This window comes from Protobothrops mucrosquamatus, unplaced genomic scaffold, assembly GCF_001527695.2.
Source record: "Protobothrops mucrosquamatus isolate PMUCROS unplaced genomic scaffold, P.Mucros_1.0 scaffold21, whole genome shotgun sequence".
Classification (NCBI taxonomy): domain Eukaryota; kingdom Metazoa; phylum Chordata; class Lepidosauria; order Squamata; family Viperidae; genus Protobothrops; species Protobothrops mucrosquamatus.
In genome coordinates, this window is record NW_015386406.1 from 1,281,777 (window position 1) to 1,301,081 (window position 19,305).

Genomic DNA, 19,305 nt, shown 5'->3' on the forward strand with positions numbered 1-19,305 from the left:
ATAGTAATAGATAAGCCAAAATAAAGTTATTAACATATGCTTCAGTTCAATTCAGTTCAACTACCATGAGCATTGATTTGAAAATTCTGAAAAAGGATTAAAAACAGTTTCCTCAGAACTGAGTTGATTCAAAATAATGAAATGAAACCCTATTTGGGTTTATTCCCCAAATAGATTTACCCACTATTTAAAAAAAAAAGGATCATCCCTAATGAGATTGTATGATTTTCCATGAGTAAAACATGGAACTATCTCAGAGAGTAGATTAGCAATATAGATGGAGACGTAGATGGTAGATTCAGACATTTTTGGAAAAAGTATTAATGAAATGACATCAGGAATATAAATATTATTAATTCATTTATAATAAATGCATTATTATTTATAATATATTTATTATTATAACATAATTTATTATTAACATATAAATCATATAGTCTCCCCACCCCAACTCCCTGCTAAATTTAGAGAATTTGCCCCTAAATCTAAATTAGCACTGATGAATTCCTGGAATTATTAGGAATATAGTATTTTTTTTTTTTTACTGAAAGGCTGATTTGTGCCATGAAATGTCTGCTTTATCCATTCCAGGAATAATCTGGGGGCTGTAAAAACACACTTGTTTTATGTGTTATGTTTGAGATCTATAATCTATAGGAAGCTATGTTACATGGTTGCAGTTAGACCCAAAGCCTTTGGTTTGCTTTTGGTTTGATGATCACCAAGGTACCTCCCCAACTTCACATATGTTCAAACAGTCAAACCAGGAAAAATGTATTTGGATCATACCAGTCAACCAAATCAACCAATAGTTGATTTGGTATGTGATAGCTGTGAAAAGGGCAAATTCGATGCTAGAAATCATTAGAAAAGGGACTGGAAATAAAACTGCTCACATTGTAATGCAACAGTTCTCAACCTGTGGGTCGCGACCCCTTTGGGGGTCGAACAACCCTTTCACAGGGGTCACCTAAGACCATCGGAAAACACATATTTCCGATGGTCTTAGGAACCAATTGGCGTGGCTCGAGCCCGATTTTTGAAAAGCACTCAAATCAAAGGCGGCGACGTCATGAAAGCAAAGGCGGTGGGGGCCGGGAGAGGAAGAGTCAGCGAGCCCCAGCCAGCAAGTAAGCCCGCCAGCCAGCCAGGCTGAAAAGAAAGAGGCGGGGCCTCCCGAACTCTGACTTTTCCCCCCCTTCCCTCCTTTCCTTTGCAACTTGCAAAGGAAAGGGACCCCCAGACTGAAGCCCGGGAAGGCTGGAGAGTTTTGTGCGGGGTCCCAATTCCCCTTTGCTCCATCACCAGCACCGCCGTCAGACCAGCCAGCTGCTGGGGAGAATTTCCCTTTTTTCCCCCTTCCCTCTCCCTCTTTTTTTAGTGCAAAAAAAAAAAGTCCTAATCTCTTTTTTCCCCTTTTCTTTCCCTCTTCTTGGCTTTTTAAAAATAGCAGCCGAGGGATCTTCAAGCCAATAGTTGTTGCTGGGGCATTTAAAAAAAAAAAAAAAAGTCCTTCCCAGGCGGGGAATCTTTTTGCGCTTCTTCGGCTTTTCTGAGCTGGGGGAGGGGAAAGCTGATTGGGAGGGGTCCTAGGAAGAAGGGAAAGACCCACCAGAGAGGTTCAGCTGCTTTTCTGCTTAAGCAGCCAGCAATGAAAAAGCCCGGAGGGTCGGGTGTCCGGGTTTTTCAATCCCTTATTAAATAGGCAAAGGCTTGATCATTTAATAGTTTGCTCAAACTTTTTAACCTCCCGGATTTATTACCTTCAAATATCAACAAATAAATGGCATATTAAAAAAAAGAAAGAAGTAAATCATAGGAAGAGCCCGTTTAGGAACGCGAGAGAAATAATATTCAAGAGGAGAAGATCGGGTGAATTTGATGCCCCCTAACAGAAGGTGGGAGAGAAAAGTTGGACAGTGGCTTGTTTTATTTGCTCAAAATGCTTTTCAAAGGCTCCAATATGCAAAAGAGGGGAGGGGGGTTGTCAAAAGAAGGCAGCATACCCAGACTTCTGCCAGATTCAGACTGTGTGATCCCCCTTGTTTTTTCCAGTCCAGGCTCTCCCCACCTTACTTTTTCTGCAGAGAAAAAACAAGCCTACTTTTTTTAGAAAATAGTTTCTTTCCATCAGGAAGAGAATGTAAAATGAGAAAAAGATCTCATGAGTTTCAGGAAAAAACCCTTTGGAGAGGTCTGAGGGTATAAGATTGGGAGGCTTTTGTTGAAGTTCCCTCTCCAACCCCCCCCCCCAGCCAAATCTATCCCACCTGGAGACCTATACCTAAGGCAGAATCTCTTTATCCTTGAGGATTCTCTGGTAAAAACTGTCTTTCACATTAACTCAGTTGGTCTCCGTCCGGGACAGGATCCTGCTGACTCTATTTGTGTTATTTGCTAAAGTTATTGGCCATCATTTTAGGCTTCGGTTTTTTTTTCTTTTGCAGGGAGGGGATTAGATGCCGTGCAAAGCCAGCCCCCTCCCCTGCTTTAGTTTACTGCTGGATGCATTAAACCAGCGGTTCTCAACCTGTGAGTTGGCTTTTTACGCATACTGTCGCAAAATGTAGCAATGTAGTTTACTGTTGTTATATTAAGACTGTTACCCATGCTACACCATGCTTCAAGACAAAATTTCATTTATTTGTAATTAGAAATAAATATTTTACAATATATAATTACATATTGTTTTTGTGATTAATCACTATGCTTTAATTATGTTCAATTTGTAACAATGAAAATACATCCTGCATATCAGATATTTACATTACGATTCATAACAGTAGCAAAATTACAGTTATGAAGTAGCAACGAAAATAATTTTATGGTTGGGGGGTCACCACAACATGAGGAACTGTATTAAAGGGTTGCGGCATTAGGAAGGTTGATAACCACTGTTGTAATGGTTTGAAATGAATTGATGCCTACATCTGACATATATGTACATTTTGAATTACCATGATTGGGAAAAGATAGAAAATATCAGAAAAATGTAGAAGAGTGGTTTGTAATACTTAGTTTGTAACCAAAATGCTTGAATACTTGCTGTACGGGGGGGGGGAGCTACAACTTTGGGGATTATGGGGAAAAAAGGCAAATGAGAGTCAAAATAACTGCAGTGTATAAAATCATGTTATCTTCTTGTATTGGACTACAACTCTATTATTTCTAGCAAGTATGGCTCTCAGTGGAATTATAGTCCAACATATCTGGAGAGGACAAGATCAATGACATCTGTTTAAGAGGCTTTGTACGTTGCTTAACCAGTCACCTCAAAAATTATCCTAGCTTAATTTAATTTATTTGGGAAGATTTTAAGAAATGTTATTACTATTTGATTAATTACTAAAAATATTTAATAGTACATTTTGGAAAAAAAAATATTTGTATGTACATTTTTATTTCTTATTTTTAATACAGGCAGTACACCTCACAAGTCTTTTTCATTGCTGCCCTGTGGGGGTCTTGGTGTAAGTAGCTTTTCCTTCTGTTTTCTAGTTAAGTATGTATGTATGTACATGTGTGTGTGTGTGTGTGTGTGTATGTATATGTATATACGCACACACATATATAAAATTGTGAGTATATTTAATGATTGAACATTAAGATGAGCATTAGCAATATAACTATATGTGTGACCATTCAGAGATTAATTCCTATGTAAATGTACTCTGCAAACAAGGAAATAAACTAAAAACCTCATGAATCATATGGGTTCTGAGGATGGATGTAAAGGAAAGACAGAGATTGCATCAAAAATCAATTCTGAATAACGTTATCAATACTATATAAGTAATGGTATAAAAATCCAATGCCATCAGCAAAATACATATGAGATAAGTCTTACACGTATAGCAAATTTATTTTGAGGAAATCATTGTTTTGTAGTTGTTTAAACAAATATTGGACATAAATAAATAACAAAAATGTTGCTTTATGTAAAATCAGTTTCTAGGTTAAGAGGCCTGTGACTTTGGAATCATTTATAACTTGGAAGTGTATCTGCCCTCAAATTCCTTGGATACATCTCAAAAATTGATAACTGTCTACCTCTTTTATGGCTCAGAGGAGGCAACACGAATCACATCAATATTGGCAGCCAATATGAATTTTGACATGCTGTAAAAAGCATAAAAGGGCTTAAGGCATTTGTTTAGTTGAGGAATGGGCTCTCCAGCTGTGTCAGAGCTAAGTTTGGGTTTTGGTCCTGGTACCCAAGGGACCATGCTACAGACAAAAGAGAATTCCACATTTATCTTATAAAATAAGGCAGCTGTCCAATTCAAAGTTTGTTAAAAAAAAAATAAAGGAAAAAAAACACAAGCAGGAACAGAAAGGTCAATGCACAGTGTCAGGTCTTTAAAATTGAATGAGGCTGTGCTGGGGAAAAATGAATGTAACACCTTGTAGGAATCCAGGTATGTTATACAGAAGTGTTAAATTAGTATTAACTTTGTTTCCTTTGGTTGGTTTGGTTATTCTTGGCGCAAAGCAAGATGATATTGGAATACCTGAATATAACTCTGAATAGTGTATTACTGAAAGGCAGAATTAATTTCATTTTAAAAAAGACTTGGCAGCATATCATACAGGTGATGCCCATGAGTCAGAAAACCAATTTATTTTGTATAGTTTAATTACATGTAATTAACATTAACTAAGTAGGCTACCAATGAACATAATGGATGTCAGCAACAGCTATCAAATATTTTCAACACCCCTTAGGAAGACTTTGCCATTTCTGAAGAAAAGGAGATAACAATAATAACAACTTTGTATTTTTATATGCTTCTTTTATAATTTTTGTTATAATTTTATTTTATAGCCTTTCTTACACAAATGGGTCCAATAGCCACTCCTGAGTCTGAAAGAACTTCACAACCAGGATGATCCTCCAGTTCATTGTTTGGATAGTTCTTCACATGTTTCTAGGGATATTCTCAATCACTCAAGTAATGGTTGTCCTAGAGCAGGCATGTCAAACTCGCGACGTCACGTGACGTCACGTGACGTATCAGAGCTTTTTCGCCATTGCTGGCAATGGGGTGGGTGCGGCTCCGGTATGATGAAACCGGCCCACGGGCCGGCAATTTGACACCCCTGTCCTAGAGGTGTTTTTCAAAAGGCAACTGGATTTTCTTGGTTTTTTTTTAATTTGAAAACATTTCACTTCTAATCCAAGAAGCTTCTTCAGTTCCTCTCATGTCATGAATGGGAAGATTCACAATACAATTCTTACTGGAGGAACGGGTTGCCATTGAGATAGAAAGAAGGAAGCAGTTTCATGGTAAAAAATTGTTTTATTCCATGACTTGCTATGCAGCAAGATTATTTACTATTTCTGTCCATTATATTTTTCATTTTTGCGTAGGCTGATAAAACAGGAACTGCAACATTGTGGGTGAGGCAGGACTGTGAAAGCAGAATTAATGATGGCCAAATGCAGAGATGCCATAACTCCTCAATGAGCAAAAAATTTGACTACCTTGTTTGATAAGCAAAATGTAATGTCAAAAAATCCCCACTGTCCAGAATATTTCTTATCCCATATATCCAACTTATCTTTCTATATGAAATTTAAAGAGGAACCTCCTGCCAGAATAACAGTAGTTTTGAAAATAAAAATGGAAAAAGAGTAAATATCTAATTCATATTAGTTGCCTTTAATCTTCCAACCATAGGTATCCTAAAATGGCTGCACATACTTTGCACATCAGCCCTTGGAAACCATGATTACCCCAACTTTAATAATCTGATACACTGTAAACATGTCCATTTGGCTAGAAATTATAATTGTTCCTGTTTTTGCTGTTCTTCCATTCAAGTACTATTTCATGATATGATTTTACTACAACAAAGAACATGAAGTATTCATCTTTCATCAGACAGATAGTCCAACAGTGGGCAGATATTGTGGGACAAAGACTAGTAAACTTATTGAGACCTGATATTCCACCAAAGGAGCAGTTAACAAACATATTGATTTAGTAAGAAACCAGACCATTCGAAGTGCCAATCAACAAGATAACCAATCAGCTGCTCAGAATTCAAATATAGCTCCAAACAACTGACCACACTGGCACACAAGATGCTTATGAGCTAAAGAGAATAGGACAAGAAAATCCAGCTGATGATGTTTCCTAGTTTGGTAACGAAACATTCAGGAATTATATTAGAACAAGCTTGGAGAACAAACCACAGCCAAAAGACTAGTGTCTCCAAATAAGTAAAGGAAGTTTTAAACCTCTTCAAGGCGATTAAAAGGTTTTGCATTCTAAGCAAAAGATTCTGGGAGGACAGTGAAGATAAGACTGCTGTAAATCATCCCCTTTGGTTTATAAGAATCTTCCTAATCACAGGATCTTCTGAACCTTTTGGAAAGTATCAGCAATCTTTCTGACTCAGACAATAATTTTGATGTCCTTCCATTTTGCTTCTTTTTTAAAAAAGCTTAAATTTTGTGAGATTTTGGCTATTTAATCTGAAACTCATCCAAGAATGCCAAATCTCTTTTCACTGGTCTTTAAATTGAAGGAAGTACAGGCTCTCTTTTAGGCTGCAATGGATGCCTTAAAACTGCTTTCCCATAAAATAATAATAATAATAATAATAATAATAATAATAATAATAATAATAATAATGATGATGATGATGATGATGATGATGATGATGATGATGATGATGATGATGATGATGATGATGATGATGATGATGATGATGATAGTGGAGAAACTGGATTGTGCCCATTGGCTCATCTTCAAAAAAGCTCAAATTCAGATCCAATGTATGTTCAACAGAATGTCCAAAGGATCTGTCTAAATTCTCACTGCTGTTTTTCTAGATTCTTCTTTGTATCACTCTATTGAATGTATATACATTCCTTCCCCTACCTGATGCCCTTATTTGATTACTTGCTCTCACAGTCATCATGAAGACTATATATTTTGTCTGTCCACCTATCTATCTATCTATCTATCTATCTATCTATCTATCTATCTATCTATCTATCTATCTATCTATCTATCTATCTACCTACCTACCTACCTACCTATCTATCTATCTATCTATCATCTGTCTATCTATCATCTTTCATCTGTCTATCTATTACTAACAGTCATTCCCATAACTTTTAAGTGGGTGCAGCAGAGCATTGTATGACAATTTTTGAACCAATTTTTGACTAAGTTACAGAATGTGTCAAAAATCTGGGACCTTGACTCCCAGTGGAATTGAAATTTGGCAAACTTTATAAAATATTTTATGGTCTAAAATCCATCATAAAACGGTTTATGACATAATACAAGATGTTGTAAAACATTTTCTGTGCTGATGTCAGTATCAACATGGGCTGTTTTCAAGACAAATACATTTCTGAATCCCACCTTTTCTAATCCAGGCCATACTTTAGAAGTTCTATTGTTGAAGGCATTGAGGAATTTATAAGGAAATATCTCTGAGAAGAGGCTGTCTAGTGTTGGTAAGAATGATGGGCACTGTAGAACGACATATCTGGAAAAGACTAATATTTAAAACTTCTATTTGGACCTTTATCCAAGCTCCTCTACTACTTCACTGCTGTATTTTTGAGAGGTATGAGAGAGAGAAAAGTTACTCTCAGAACATATTACATGAGCTTTTTTATTTCCATAGGGAAAAACAGAAAACTTTTTGCATGCTGTAGGTAAAAATCCAGTAGCTTCCACAAAGAATAAATGCAAATTAATTTTTATTTAAGCCATGCAATCTGTTTAAATAACTCCACATACACTTCAGGGACAGGTAGTTTAATTTCTATCATCTGTGACTTTATTAAGGTCTAGTTTTGCTACACATGTCAGTGATTGAGCTATGCTGGAAGTATTTGCAAAAGCTTGCAAGTGCTATGTTCATTCAGGAAACTCTGAATGAAGTAAATCCATATGTGCCTTAAAAGTCTTAGACTTCAGAGTGGGATTGCGTATTCTGGCTTGTAACATTGTCATGAATGATTCTGACTGTTTAAAGTGTTACTAAAACCTGAACAAGCTTGATGTCTCAACTGAGTGCACTTATATTTCAAAACTTTCTGCTTTTAAAAAGCCTGTTGATGTTAATTATTTCATGGTTATTTATAGTATATATTATCTACTGCACCATGTATATGTAATACTGATGAAGCTTCAAAAACCTCTCAGAGACAGAACAGGGGTGGTGTCAACAGGTACATTTTCAGACAGTTACTAATGGCCAACAATTACTAACATTACTGCTTGAGGGATATGTGACACTGGAATTTCTTACGAAGTCCAGACTTTATCAAGCAAATTAAAACTTTAAATTAAAGCAAGCCTTTCCTGAATCTGGAGTCCCTCACTCAGTCACTCAAGCCCCAGTCATCTCATGTTTGGACTACTTCAATATACTCTACATGTGGCTATCCTTGAAGAGTATTCAGAAACTACAACTAGTGCAGAGTACAGTGGGTGGGCAATTTTTAGGTCCCTGGAGTGGCCCATGTTATTTCACTGCTCTATGAGCTGCACTGACTGCCAGTTTGTTTCTGGGTGCAATTCAAGGTGTTGGTCATTACCTTTAAAGCTCTGCATGGTATGTGTTCCTTGCGCCTCACCTCAGTGGCCTAGCCCATCCCACTTGCTGGCAGAGGGGGCATCTGTGGGTCCTGTTGGTCAATGAAGTTAAGATGGCAGGATCCAGAAGAAAAGCCTTCTCTGACATGGCTTGGGCCTTTTGGAACTTCTGATCCCTAAGATGAGATTGGGTTCTACCCTTCTGACCTATCATAATGACCTGAAAATCTGACTCTGCCAGTTGGCTTGGGGCCCAAACAGGGAAGTATCATGCTGGAGGTGGTTAATGGATTGAAAGAAAATCCCACCTTCCTCCCCACCCCATCCCGGGCATCCTGCTCCCTCCTCATCTTTTAACTGCAATCTTACCTTTGATTGTAATTTTATTGTTATTGTTTTAGAAATATTTATCTTTTATGGTTTTATTGTTTTTAATGCTGTAAACCAGCATTAAAACAAATTTAATAATAATAAATGAAGTCCAAAACTCTAGTTGCTCCTGAACTCTTGATCCTAACTGCATCAGAAGAAGCTTTGTATCAAAGATACAGGATATTATTTTTCCTCTCCGTTCTTCAGAGGTAAGACTACACCTGGCGTATCGGGTATGATTCTGAGTTGAAGATATTGACAGAGAAGGTTCAAAGGAAGGCAACAAAGATGATGAAGAGACTTGAGGACATTTAACATTAAGGTTTCATCAAAGGCTAATAACATCCTTATGGGGCAATCAGTGATTTCTAATCAAGCCAGAGAATTTTTTCTCAGTATTTCATCAGGAAGAGAAAGGGTTAATTCCTGTCTGACAGCAAACCAAAACATTATAATTACCATCTCTCTATTGAGCTATTTGCATTTTTTAAAAATGCATTTAACCTCACATCCAATTTCCCTCCAACTATTCTGGTCAGTGCAACTTTTTAAGTTCAGCAACGTGCAGTTTAAAAGATCAAACAGTCTTCTTCACATGCCCTACAGTTTTCTCCAAAAGCATGCAGAAAAATATACCATGCAGATTTCTTCCCTCATTACATAGCATTGGCCAATAAAAAATTGCTTTAGAAATACTTTTCAAAGGAAAAAAAAAATCTTGGTGGCATTTCACAAGTAGAATGTGGTTTTCTTGCATTAGTTCATGCATTCACTGTATATTTCCTGCTTTCCCCCAAGATCTTATGAAAGAATACAGAATTCATTTCTACAATGTTATGTACAGAATGCAGAGAAGAGCAACAAAGATGATTAAGGGGGGGGGGGGGGGCTAAAGCATACAAAGAATGGTTGCAAAAACTGGGTATATCTAGTCTAGTAAAAAGAATGACTGGGGACGACATGATAACAGTGTTTCAATATTTGAATGGCTGCCACAAAGAAGAGGAGGTGAACATATTTTCCAAAGCATCACAAGGCAAAAAGACAAGAAGCAATGGATGGAAACTAATCAAGGAGAGAATCAACCTAGAACTGAGGAGAAATTTCCTGATAGTGAGAACAGTTAACCAGCGGTTAACAAGCCGCCAGAAGTTGTGGGTGTTCCATCATTGGAGGCTTTTAAGAAGAGACTGGCTAGCCATTTGTCTGAAATGGTATAGGGTTTCCTACTTTAGCAGGGGGTTGGACTAGAAGACCTCAAGTTCCCTTCCCTTTATTTTATCATCCAACAGTAAGAGCTGTGTAGTAGATCTGGTTGAGAGCAGGGGAAATCCAGGAGGGTAAGAAAAAGTTGACGATATTATTGAAGCCAGTACCTTTATTTCAAAGTGTTCAGGATGTGATGCATGTTTAAAATGATGGGACCTCAGTTATATGGTTGTGGTCACTATTTTGATACTTTTGGTTTCTCTTTGATAACACTAATTTTGATATTGAGAATGGCTAGTTACTTGGTGATTTTGGTGGCTGAATTCTAGTCTTTCTGTTTTGGTCTAGCTTCTTAAGCACTGAACTATAATAACCTTCAAGTTATTACAAGGAGGCTATGATATACACATGTGCATACGTGAATGTCCTGCCTTTCATTGTATCATCATTTTCTCAATGATTTGTAGCATTCCTATCTTCCCATGCTTTTATTCAATGCCAAAAAAACCCACAGCAACACTATAATGGGCCTTTTCCAGATTGCAGAATATAGCCATCCTGGGAAGCTTGTAACTGCAGTGCCAATAACAAGGTCTTCCATCACTTCCGCCAGTAAAGCAAGTTCAAAAACAGCACAAAGGGTAATGCAAAGATAATCTTAAATAGTTTTCTAAAAATAAGGAAAAAGAATGGAAGTACCTTTTTCAGAACTACCATAATTTGACTATGAAAATCCAGATGACCACCAGATTTAGTGTTTCCAGTGTGCCATGGTTTAAATTTTGTAAGCTAGATAGAGTAGCTTGTGTCATGTGAGGGTGCAGGATAAAATGCAAGCAGATTTTGAAGAGCACTGTTTACACCTCACAAGCAAGAGCAGATATTAGTTAGACTATTAATTCTGAATAACTACTAGAGGACAGTGAAGAAATGCAATTCCTTAATGATTCTAATGGTTATCTAGGTTTGTCCAGGTCTTTTAGCTTTATCATTGGCCATTTTTTGATATGTGGATGACATAAAATTTCAGATGAAATGAAATGAAACTGTGTTTATTTGGTGAATGACCAGTAATATTTGAAATTATACAAAATTATACAAAAATAAATCAAGTAGGTGAAATACTAGTGTCATGGTTCCAATAGATGAAACCATCAAAAGAACTTTGAGGCAAAATTCTTCCTTAAAGAACATTTATTCAGGAAACAAAGTATCGGCACTACATAGTTGAGCCCAAAAACTAAATTCCCTTCCCCCAGAAAAAAGTAACAAAGTATAATTCCCACCCTCAATAAACTGTCATAAAGCACATTCCCCAATTGATGCAGGGGCCCCAACAGTTGCGGTGCTCCCACCTATTGCTGCCCGACCAACAGATCACACAGCTGTTGCATTATACCTTGTTGAACACTCACATATGAGTCTCCCTCCTGCGTAGGCCTCAAGCTTAGGTGGTGCCGACGGTGATGCGCAGGACTATGTGACCGGTAATTGCGACAGTCAGGGCTTTCATGGTACCTGTGGTGATCTGGACTTCGGCTGCTCCGATGGTGGTTCAGGCTTTTGTGTTGTAAACGGCGCTCTGGAGTTTTGGAAGAGCGACGACATCTTGGACTGCCATGTTCAGAGTGGTGGCTGGGACTGTCCCTCCTCGCAGGGCTGAAGGTTAGTGTTGGTGGCTTCAAGGGCGGGGAAGCCACTTGCATCCATAGGTGGGGCTGGGGCTTCTTTTAGGCATGGATTGGCATGTGCTCTGCCGATCATCGTGATCACTTGCATGTGAAGAGTGGGAGGGTTGCTCCCCACTTCTCACCTCTAGCCCCTCGAATCTCTCCACCAACTTCTCCACTGATTGGCTACGAACTGTGGACAGGTACTTCCACTCTCTGGAGTTCTCAGTAGTTGCCAATTTCTTGACTCTCCAATGGTCCGGGGAACACGACTCTTGAGAGATTCCTCCTTGCAAATCGACTTCAGCCACTTTCGAAGAACTTGCTTTTGGCAGGGTTGCCTCGAGGTGCTTGAAGTTTCCACCGAGCAGGGTCCACTCCAATGACCAGATCAGGTCTCGCACCTTGGATCTTGCCCCCATCTGTAAGGCTTGAAAAGATTCTTTCTCCACCAGTGCACTGGCTTGCACTCCCTCCGCTGAGGCGGCAGCCATGGCTGGGGTGCTGGTTTCAGATGCTTCTTCCTTCTCCATGTTGAGATCTTCCCCAAGTCTTTGTCAGACTATTCCTCGACTTAGGGATGATGGCTAGAGTTCAGGACCCCAAGGTGGTTAAGGTAGAAAGAATGTAATTTTGGGGTTAATGTTATGGTTCCAATATATGAAACCCATCAAAAGAACTTCTAGGCAAAATTCTTCCTTAAAGAACATTTATTCAGGAAACAAAGTATCGGTACTACATAGTTGAACCCAAAAACTAAATTCCTTTCCCCCAGATACAAAGTAACAAAGTACAATTCCCATCCACAATAAACTGTCATAAAGCACATTCCTCAATTAGTTTAAAGCGCAGGCTTTCTCCTCAGCTCCTCAGCCCACCAAAACGTTATCAGCTTGTCCTTGGGTTCCTACAGCAGCATTATTATTATGGCTAGCTGAGCTTACATCCCAACCCCCTGCCCACTGCATCTGATTTCTAAAAGCAAGAAAAAGCATGTTAAAGAAGAAGAGAAAATGTCTGCATTGTCATCAGTTGTCAGAGTGGGAACATCCAATGTTAGCAGTGTTGACATCTAGCATAACAAGGATCTCAGTAATAACAATGTAACATAAGCTACTATAATGGTATGTTTTAGCACCATAACATACTTCCATACTGTGGAAGTATAATAAAATATTACAATCTATGAACTAAAAATACATGTCACCTAAAGCAAGATAGTTAATTTTTAATAAATTGAAAGTGATGAATAAAACTGAAGTGATTATACCTATGACCACATGCTTTACTTTCATTTTGGTAACACAGAATTTGGATACTGCATAATATATAAGAAATTTAGAATGTTTTAAAAGATGGTTCACATAAAAATTGTCTGCCCTTCATGGAAATTTACATATTAAGGGCAGAATGTAAGCAGACCTAATATCCCTCTAGAATTACAGCATAGCAATACTTATGAAATGGATTTGATCTCCTTATTACCATGTGGGCAGATATGCTTGGTTAAGGGGGTTTGGGAATATTTGCCTTGCAGCAATGGAGATAGTAAAATGTTATGTCTAGCTTTGAAAAAAAATGTATCCTCAGTTTGGGGAATGTTAGATTTTATAGGTACCTTATTGGTCCCCTAATGCCTTAATTTATCAAATATTTGCCATCCTAGGGCAAGCTATTAACTTTGGTCTAAAATTCCATATCATTTATGTTTCGGTGAGCAGTTGTTTGGCTTAGTAATACTCTAAAGTACAACCATATAATGCCAATATTTGTCTATGACTTGTTTCCAAGGAGAAGGTAAATTATCTATTCAAACTAGAGAAGCTAGGTCAACTGGAAAGAATTGCATTTTTAGCTAGTAGTTTATCTTCCTCCTCCAAGCCTTGATCTGGATTGCAGGCATTTCTTTTTCGAGCCATTTTTCCATTAGGGGCAATGAAGACTGAGCCACAAAATTTTGTCTGCACTTATTCCAGGTTATCTTTCTTCACATAAATTCCTTTTTATGCTCTGTAAAAAGTTTTAAATGCTGCAGGATTAGATGAAATTTAACACTGGTATATATTAGATTTTATTTAGTTCAGATGAAATGTTATACCCCCTTGTTATTATAAAATAAAAAAGGTCTGAACATACCAAACTTTATAGTATATTTGTTATACTGTTATTTGTTATTTGTTAAATTTTATGTCAATCAATTTTGAACAATGATTTTGGTTTACCTTTGTAGCTAGAGTTTTGCATTATTGATCTTGGACAATAAATTCCTTGTCATTTCCAGGTTATTTCCCACTTATAACTCCTTTATGCCAACAGTTCTCAACAAACTTAGTTTTAGTTTGTGAAGAACATAACTTATGTTCATATCTGTCCTCTTTCATCTAAATCATAATATTCAGGATTGAAAGCAGTGTGTGTTTTATTGGGGCCATGGTTGAGTCTAAACTGTTGCCCTTGTTCTTTTCGACTCTTCCCATTGGTGCTGAATCCAGGAGAAAGAAGGGTTCATTCAGGTTTGGAGTCTGCCTTTCTGCTTCATGCAAGAATCCATATTAAACATCCTGGCAGATAATTCTCTAAGCCATGATTGATTACATCCAGTGAAGGTTGATTTCTGTGGCAAAAAAATGGAAGGCCTTTAACGTGATGCAGCAAGGGTGCTCCTATATTTTTGGTACATTGTATTTCAATATTATGTATGCTTTGCCCCATGCATGACATACTACACAGAGGTGTAGATTGAGGTCAATTAGAATCAGAAGTAAAAAAAACTCTAGACAATAGCTGCAGTTTCATGTTTGTACCTGCTATTTTGACTTTTTTGACCACAACCCATTTTTCAACTTTTTAAAATATTATATTATGATATGATATATTATATTATTACTTTTTATTTAGTCAGGCATTGTAATTGTTTGAATTTGTTAATTTGTTTATCTTAATTGTGACACATTTTCATTATGTTATGTAAATGTTTAATAATATTGGTGTACTTCCCTGGTATGGATAACAATATAAGATGGTTTTAAAAAGTTTAAATATAATCAATCAACAAATCTTTTGTGTCATATTTAGTTTTAGGTATTTTCTTTCCTGTAATAAGTATTTTTGTGCACGTACTCTTCATCACATCTTTTATCAAATAGTAAACAGAAGAATAAAAGCAGATATTCATAGACACACAGATACATACATGAACAAAGAGAAGACATAAAAGGAAAAATGTATTTGTTAGCAACATTAATAGTTGCCAGAAAACTACACACCAGTTTTGTTTTGCCTCTGGCTCTGTTTTGATGTATGCTGGTTATATGCTGGTTTCTTGTGTGTTTTTAGTTCAATGCTGGATTTTTCATCAGATTTTATGGTCCTATTTCATAATGTTCATGTATTAAGTTGCTGTTTAAACATTGCCTTCAGCAATTAAGATAAGATTCTATTTTTTTTAAAAAAAGAAAAAACATGCTTGTCCAGGAATTGAAAGTAGTCTTTTTCTTTTTCTTCTCATTTCTTTTCTTTTTTGTTAATAAACACAGTAGAGTAATAAACTGAAAAATGTATATCATGAACTACAATAGAAAATGTAAATGTTTTCCATAAAATTGAATGAAATGTAGATTCAATTTGAAAATATAATACTTAATATTTCAGGAATTATTTTATCTCTGAATATTTTTTCTACATAGGACCATTTAAAATATCAGTATCATTTGAACTTGGCAATAATTACCTCTGAAAGCATTCTAGGAAAGTTTCATAAGACAATTTCAGAAGTCATATCCCAATTCCAGAAAATGCATATTTTAGAATGTTTGCAATAGATTAATGAGAATATTGAGAGTATTTACTCAAGAATCAAATGTTCTTTGAAAATTCAAACAATGGGAAAAACGTTACAGGGATATTAAGCTTTTATCATAACAAAAGGAATGGGTAAACATTTGTTTACATTAATGCAAAATAAAGGTTGCCAGAAGCAACACAGGGACATGTAACATTGCTGGTGGCATCCCTAGGTTCTCAAAAATCAAATTAACATTCATTTAGTAAAAGTGGCTGAAATTTCAGATCACCATATCCCATGATTTGATGTTCTAGCATGAAAGGCTAGAAGAGTTTGCTCTAGAATGGCAAGAACTTGTTAGATGTTTAATAGTAATTGTAAAATAAGCTTAGATGGTATAATTTCAGGAGACTTTGGCCATTTGTTTTTGTTTTGTTTTGTTTTTTGCTGTTGTGAAAAATTACAAGTAGTACATGGTCTCCATAAAAGTTGCCAACTTCTGGTTCCAAGTCAACATTTGGACTAACCTAGAATAACCATTGTACTGCATTCAGGACTACATAACAATAGTATCACAGTGTTTCATTTACCCCATAATTTTTAATAAGTGACTCAGAATCATATACTAATAATATATTAGATATATTCAAAAAAATATATTAGCAAATGTATATGTCAGGTTCATATATTGTTGCTTCAGAAGAACAGGTACGAATATAGGAATGATAATTCAAACAATTTATCATTAGTGCTTACAGAATAATAATATGTTAATGATTTTTAGCTAATATCCCGAGGAAGGTAACGCCCAGTTTCTCTTCTTATTGCATAATTGCCTTATTGTCCAAAGACACATTAATTACCTGCATTAGCTGATCATGCAGTTCAATAGAATACATTTGCCTTACCCTGGATGTTCCCAAGTGTTAAACTGCTGAAAATTTTTTTTATATTGGATTAAAAATATCTCTTATTTCAGGATCATACTTTACATTTGCTTCTCCTCCCTCTTTTTTAAAAAAAAACTTATTCTGTAATGATCTTTTTGACAGCCTATAAATTACACTGTTCTGCCCTTTGCAAGACCTTCAAAGGACAGACCTGGTATGAGTATGAATATGAATATAAATATGAATACACATATTCCCATACAAGCATGCACACATATATATTGCATCTCTGACTAAGGCCTAATATCTTCTAGCGAATTCATATAACTAAAGCAGATCTGGCCTATGTAATAGCGTTTGTAATGAGAAATCTAAACAGGGAATGGCAGTGAGGCATGACAGGAATGTGTTTCCATTGGAGAACTCAGTATAGAGAAAAAGTATAAGCAAGCCCATGTCCAGAAGGCCTTTTCAGCTGGCCAAGACGGAAGACTAATGTTATTGTACATTTGTTGTCACTGTGCCAGCTCTCCCTCACTGATTTGTTTTCTCTTATTTTTCTTTCCTTTCTTCCTTCCTTCTTTCTTTCTTTCTTTCTTTCTTTCTTTCTTTCTTTCTTTCTTTCTTTCTTTCTTTCTTTCTTTCTTTTTTCTTTCTTCTCTCTCTCTCTCTCTGTCACTCTCTCTCTCTCTTTCTCTTCATCCCCCCTTCTGCTAACTGTTTGCTCAGGTGGACAGTGACACCATTTGGAATGAGCTGCATTCGTCCGGTGCTGCACGCATGGCTGTTGGCTGTGTCATCGAATTGGCTTCCAAAGTAGTCTCAGGAGAGCTGAAGGTGAGGTCTGGGTTGCATTGTGTGTGGGAAAACTAGGAGAGAAGCTGAAAGCAATGTTGTTCTGAGATTAGGGGGAGGGAAGGGAGAAAGAAGGATGGGGGAATATAGAAGGTCACTAAAGAGAGATGATCAAAATGGCCCTGCTTGTTTTATTACTTCATCAAGGAGAGTACATTTTACTATATCAACTTCATCCTTATCATCAATATTATTGTTGATATTATTATTTGTTATCATACCACATAATTGTTTACACAATTATTGTCCAAGTGAAAATGACTCAGAGGATGTACAGATCTGGCATGCAATTCCACAATTCCCTTTTGAACCTTTTTCTTTTAATCTTACAGAGTTTTTAAGTACAGCTTCAAAATGCCACCCAAAGTGAATAAAAGTAAATAATGTCTTGTAGGCTTTGAAGAAAGAATGATATTGTTGATTAGATGGTTAATGGTGCAAAGTATGTCTTTGATAGAAATGGTCTCAGAGCTCAATTTCTGAGCTTCCTTTTCACATGATTTGAAAAGAATGAGGTATAAATTCTGACTTACTGCCAGTCTAAACAATTTAGAAAATCTACCTTTTTGACAGATATTAACTTATTATCTGATATTTTAGAAAATCTATTTAGATGTTTGACTGTACAGGTGTATAGACTGAATATTCAGATGCACCAAGCACTACTTGATGGCAACATAATGGTTTACAAACCTTTAAGCCAGTGAGTTTGGATTTCTCATGGTAACCATATTCAAGAAACAAGGTTTACAGCTTCCTCAGAGTACATAGTTTAGCTGGAAGGTTTTCCATACAGTATTAGGAGATTTTTAAAATAGATCTGGTTCAATTTTGACCATAAGAAGATGTCACAGGAGAGGTATAACTGCAACCAAAATAGCATTCTCTACTTCATGTGAAATGTCTATTAGTGCCATTAACCTGTTGTAAATGTTGATGCTTCTATGATGAACATGTCTAGATGAGTATGGACATTCACACTGCTATGACTATATCACTTTCTATTGCCTCCCACTGTCTAATGTGACCTAGGTACCCTTCAGATTTGTGGACTTCAACTTCCAAGATGGCTCCAGTAATGGGGAATGTTGAAGTTCACACTTGTGAAAGGTATCTAAGTTTGGAAAAAAAATATGCTTACCATTCCAGGAGGATAGAAGAGGAAAAAGTAAAATAGCAACCATAGTTGCCAACCATGACATCATTTTACAGTCTAAGGTGAACATATTTAAAATTATTGTAAACTCAAATAGATTTGTGCCTATAATTAAATTTCTGCATGATGGAAATTCTGAATATGTGTAAAACTAAGAGCCATGGTTGAATTGATGCAGTGCTAGTCCTAAAGAAACCCTGGGCCTATTGCTGTCACAGATTTGGGCACCATCCAGCACAACCTGAACTATATTAAGTATTTACTTAAATCTTTGTGATTTCAAAAAGACAAGCATAACTAGATTTTTCTCAATAGTGACTGTCCTGACTTTGAGTGAATCATAATATTTCACATTCAATGCACCATTTTTAAAGGACATAGTAATGTCATATTGCATTGTAAGAAAATAAAGTGCATAACACAATAAAATATATCATGCTGTAAATAAACAAGTTATGGAAAGCATGTAAAACATAGTTTTTTGCTATTCTTTTCAACCTATATAGAAATTGTCATGCTGGCTGGGGAATTCTGTGAATTGAAATACATACATCTTAAAGTTTACGAGTTTGAAATATATTGCTCTAAGTCAGTGGTTCTCAACCTTTTTAATGCTGCGACCCCAACTGGTCGTAAGTCGAGGACTAAACCGGTCGTAAGTCGAGGACTAAACCAGTCGTAAGTCGAGGACTACCCAACCGGTCGTAAGTCAAGGACTTTCCCTGCCCGGGAGCGCCGCACATGTGTGGCTCCGCCCCCTCCGCCGGCCAAGGCGTAGCTGGCAAGCGGCAGAAACGGAGCA

The 19,305-nt window shown here is 36.7% G+C and overlaps 1 protein-coding gene across 1 annotated transcript in view; it reads left to right on the forward strand.

Annotated features, from left to right (window-relative positions):
• Nucleotides 1-19,305, forward strand: part of HDAC9 (histone deacetylase 9) — a 237,649-nt gene that overhangs the window by 104,657 nt on the left and 113,687 nt on the right. The window contains exons 14-15 of the mRNA XM_015810790.1: nucleotides 3,421-3,470; nucleotides 17,222-17,329. Coding sequence (XP_015666276.1) covers nucleotides 3,421-3,470; nucleotides 17,222-17,329 — 158 coding nt within the window. The remainder of the gene's footprint in view (nucleotides 1-3,420; nucleotides 3,471-17,221; nucleotides 17,330-19,305) is intronic.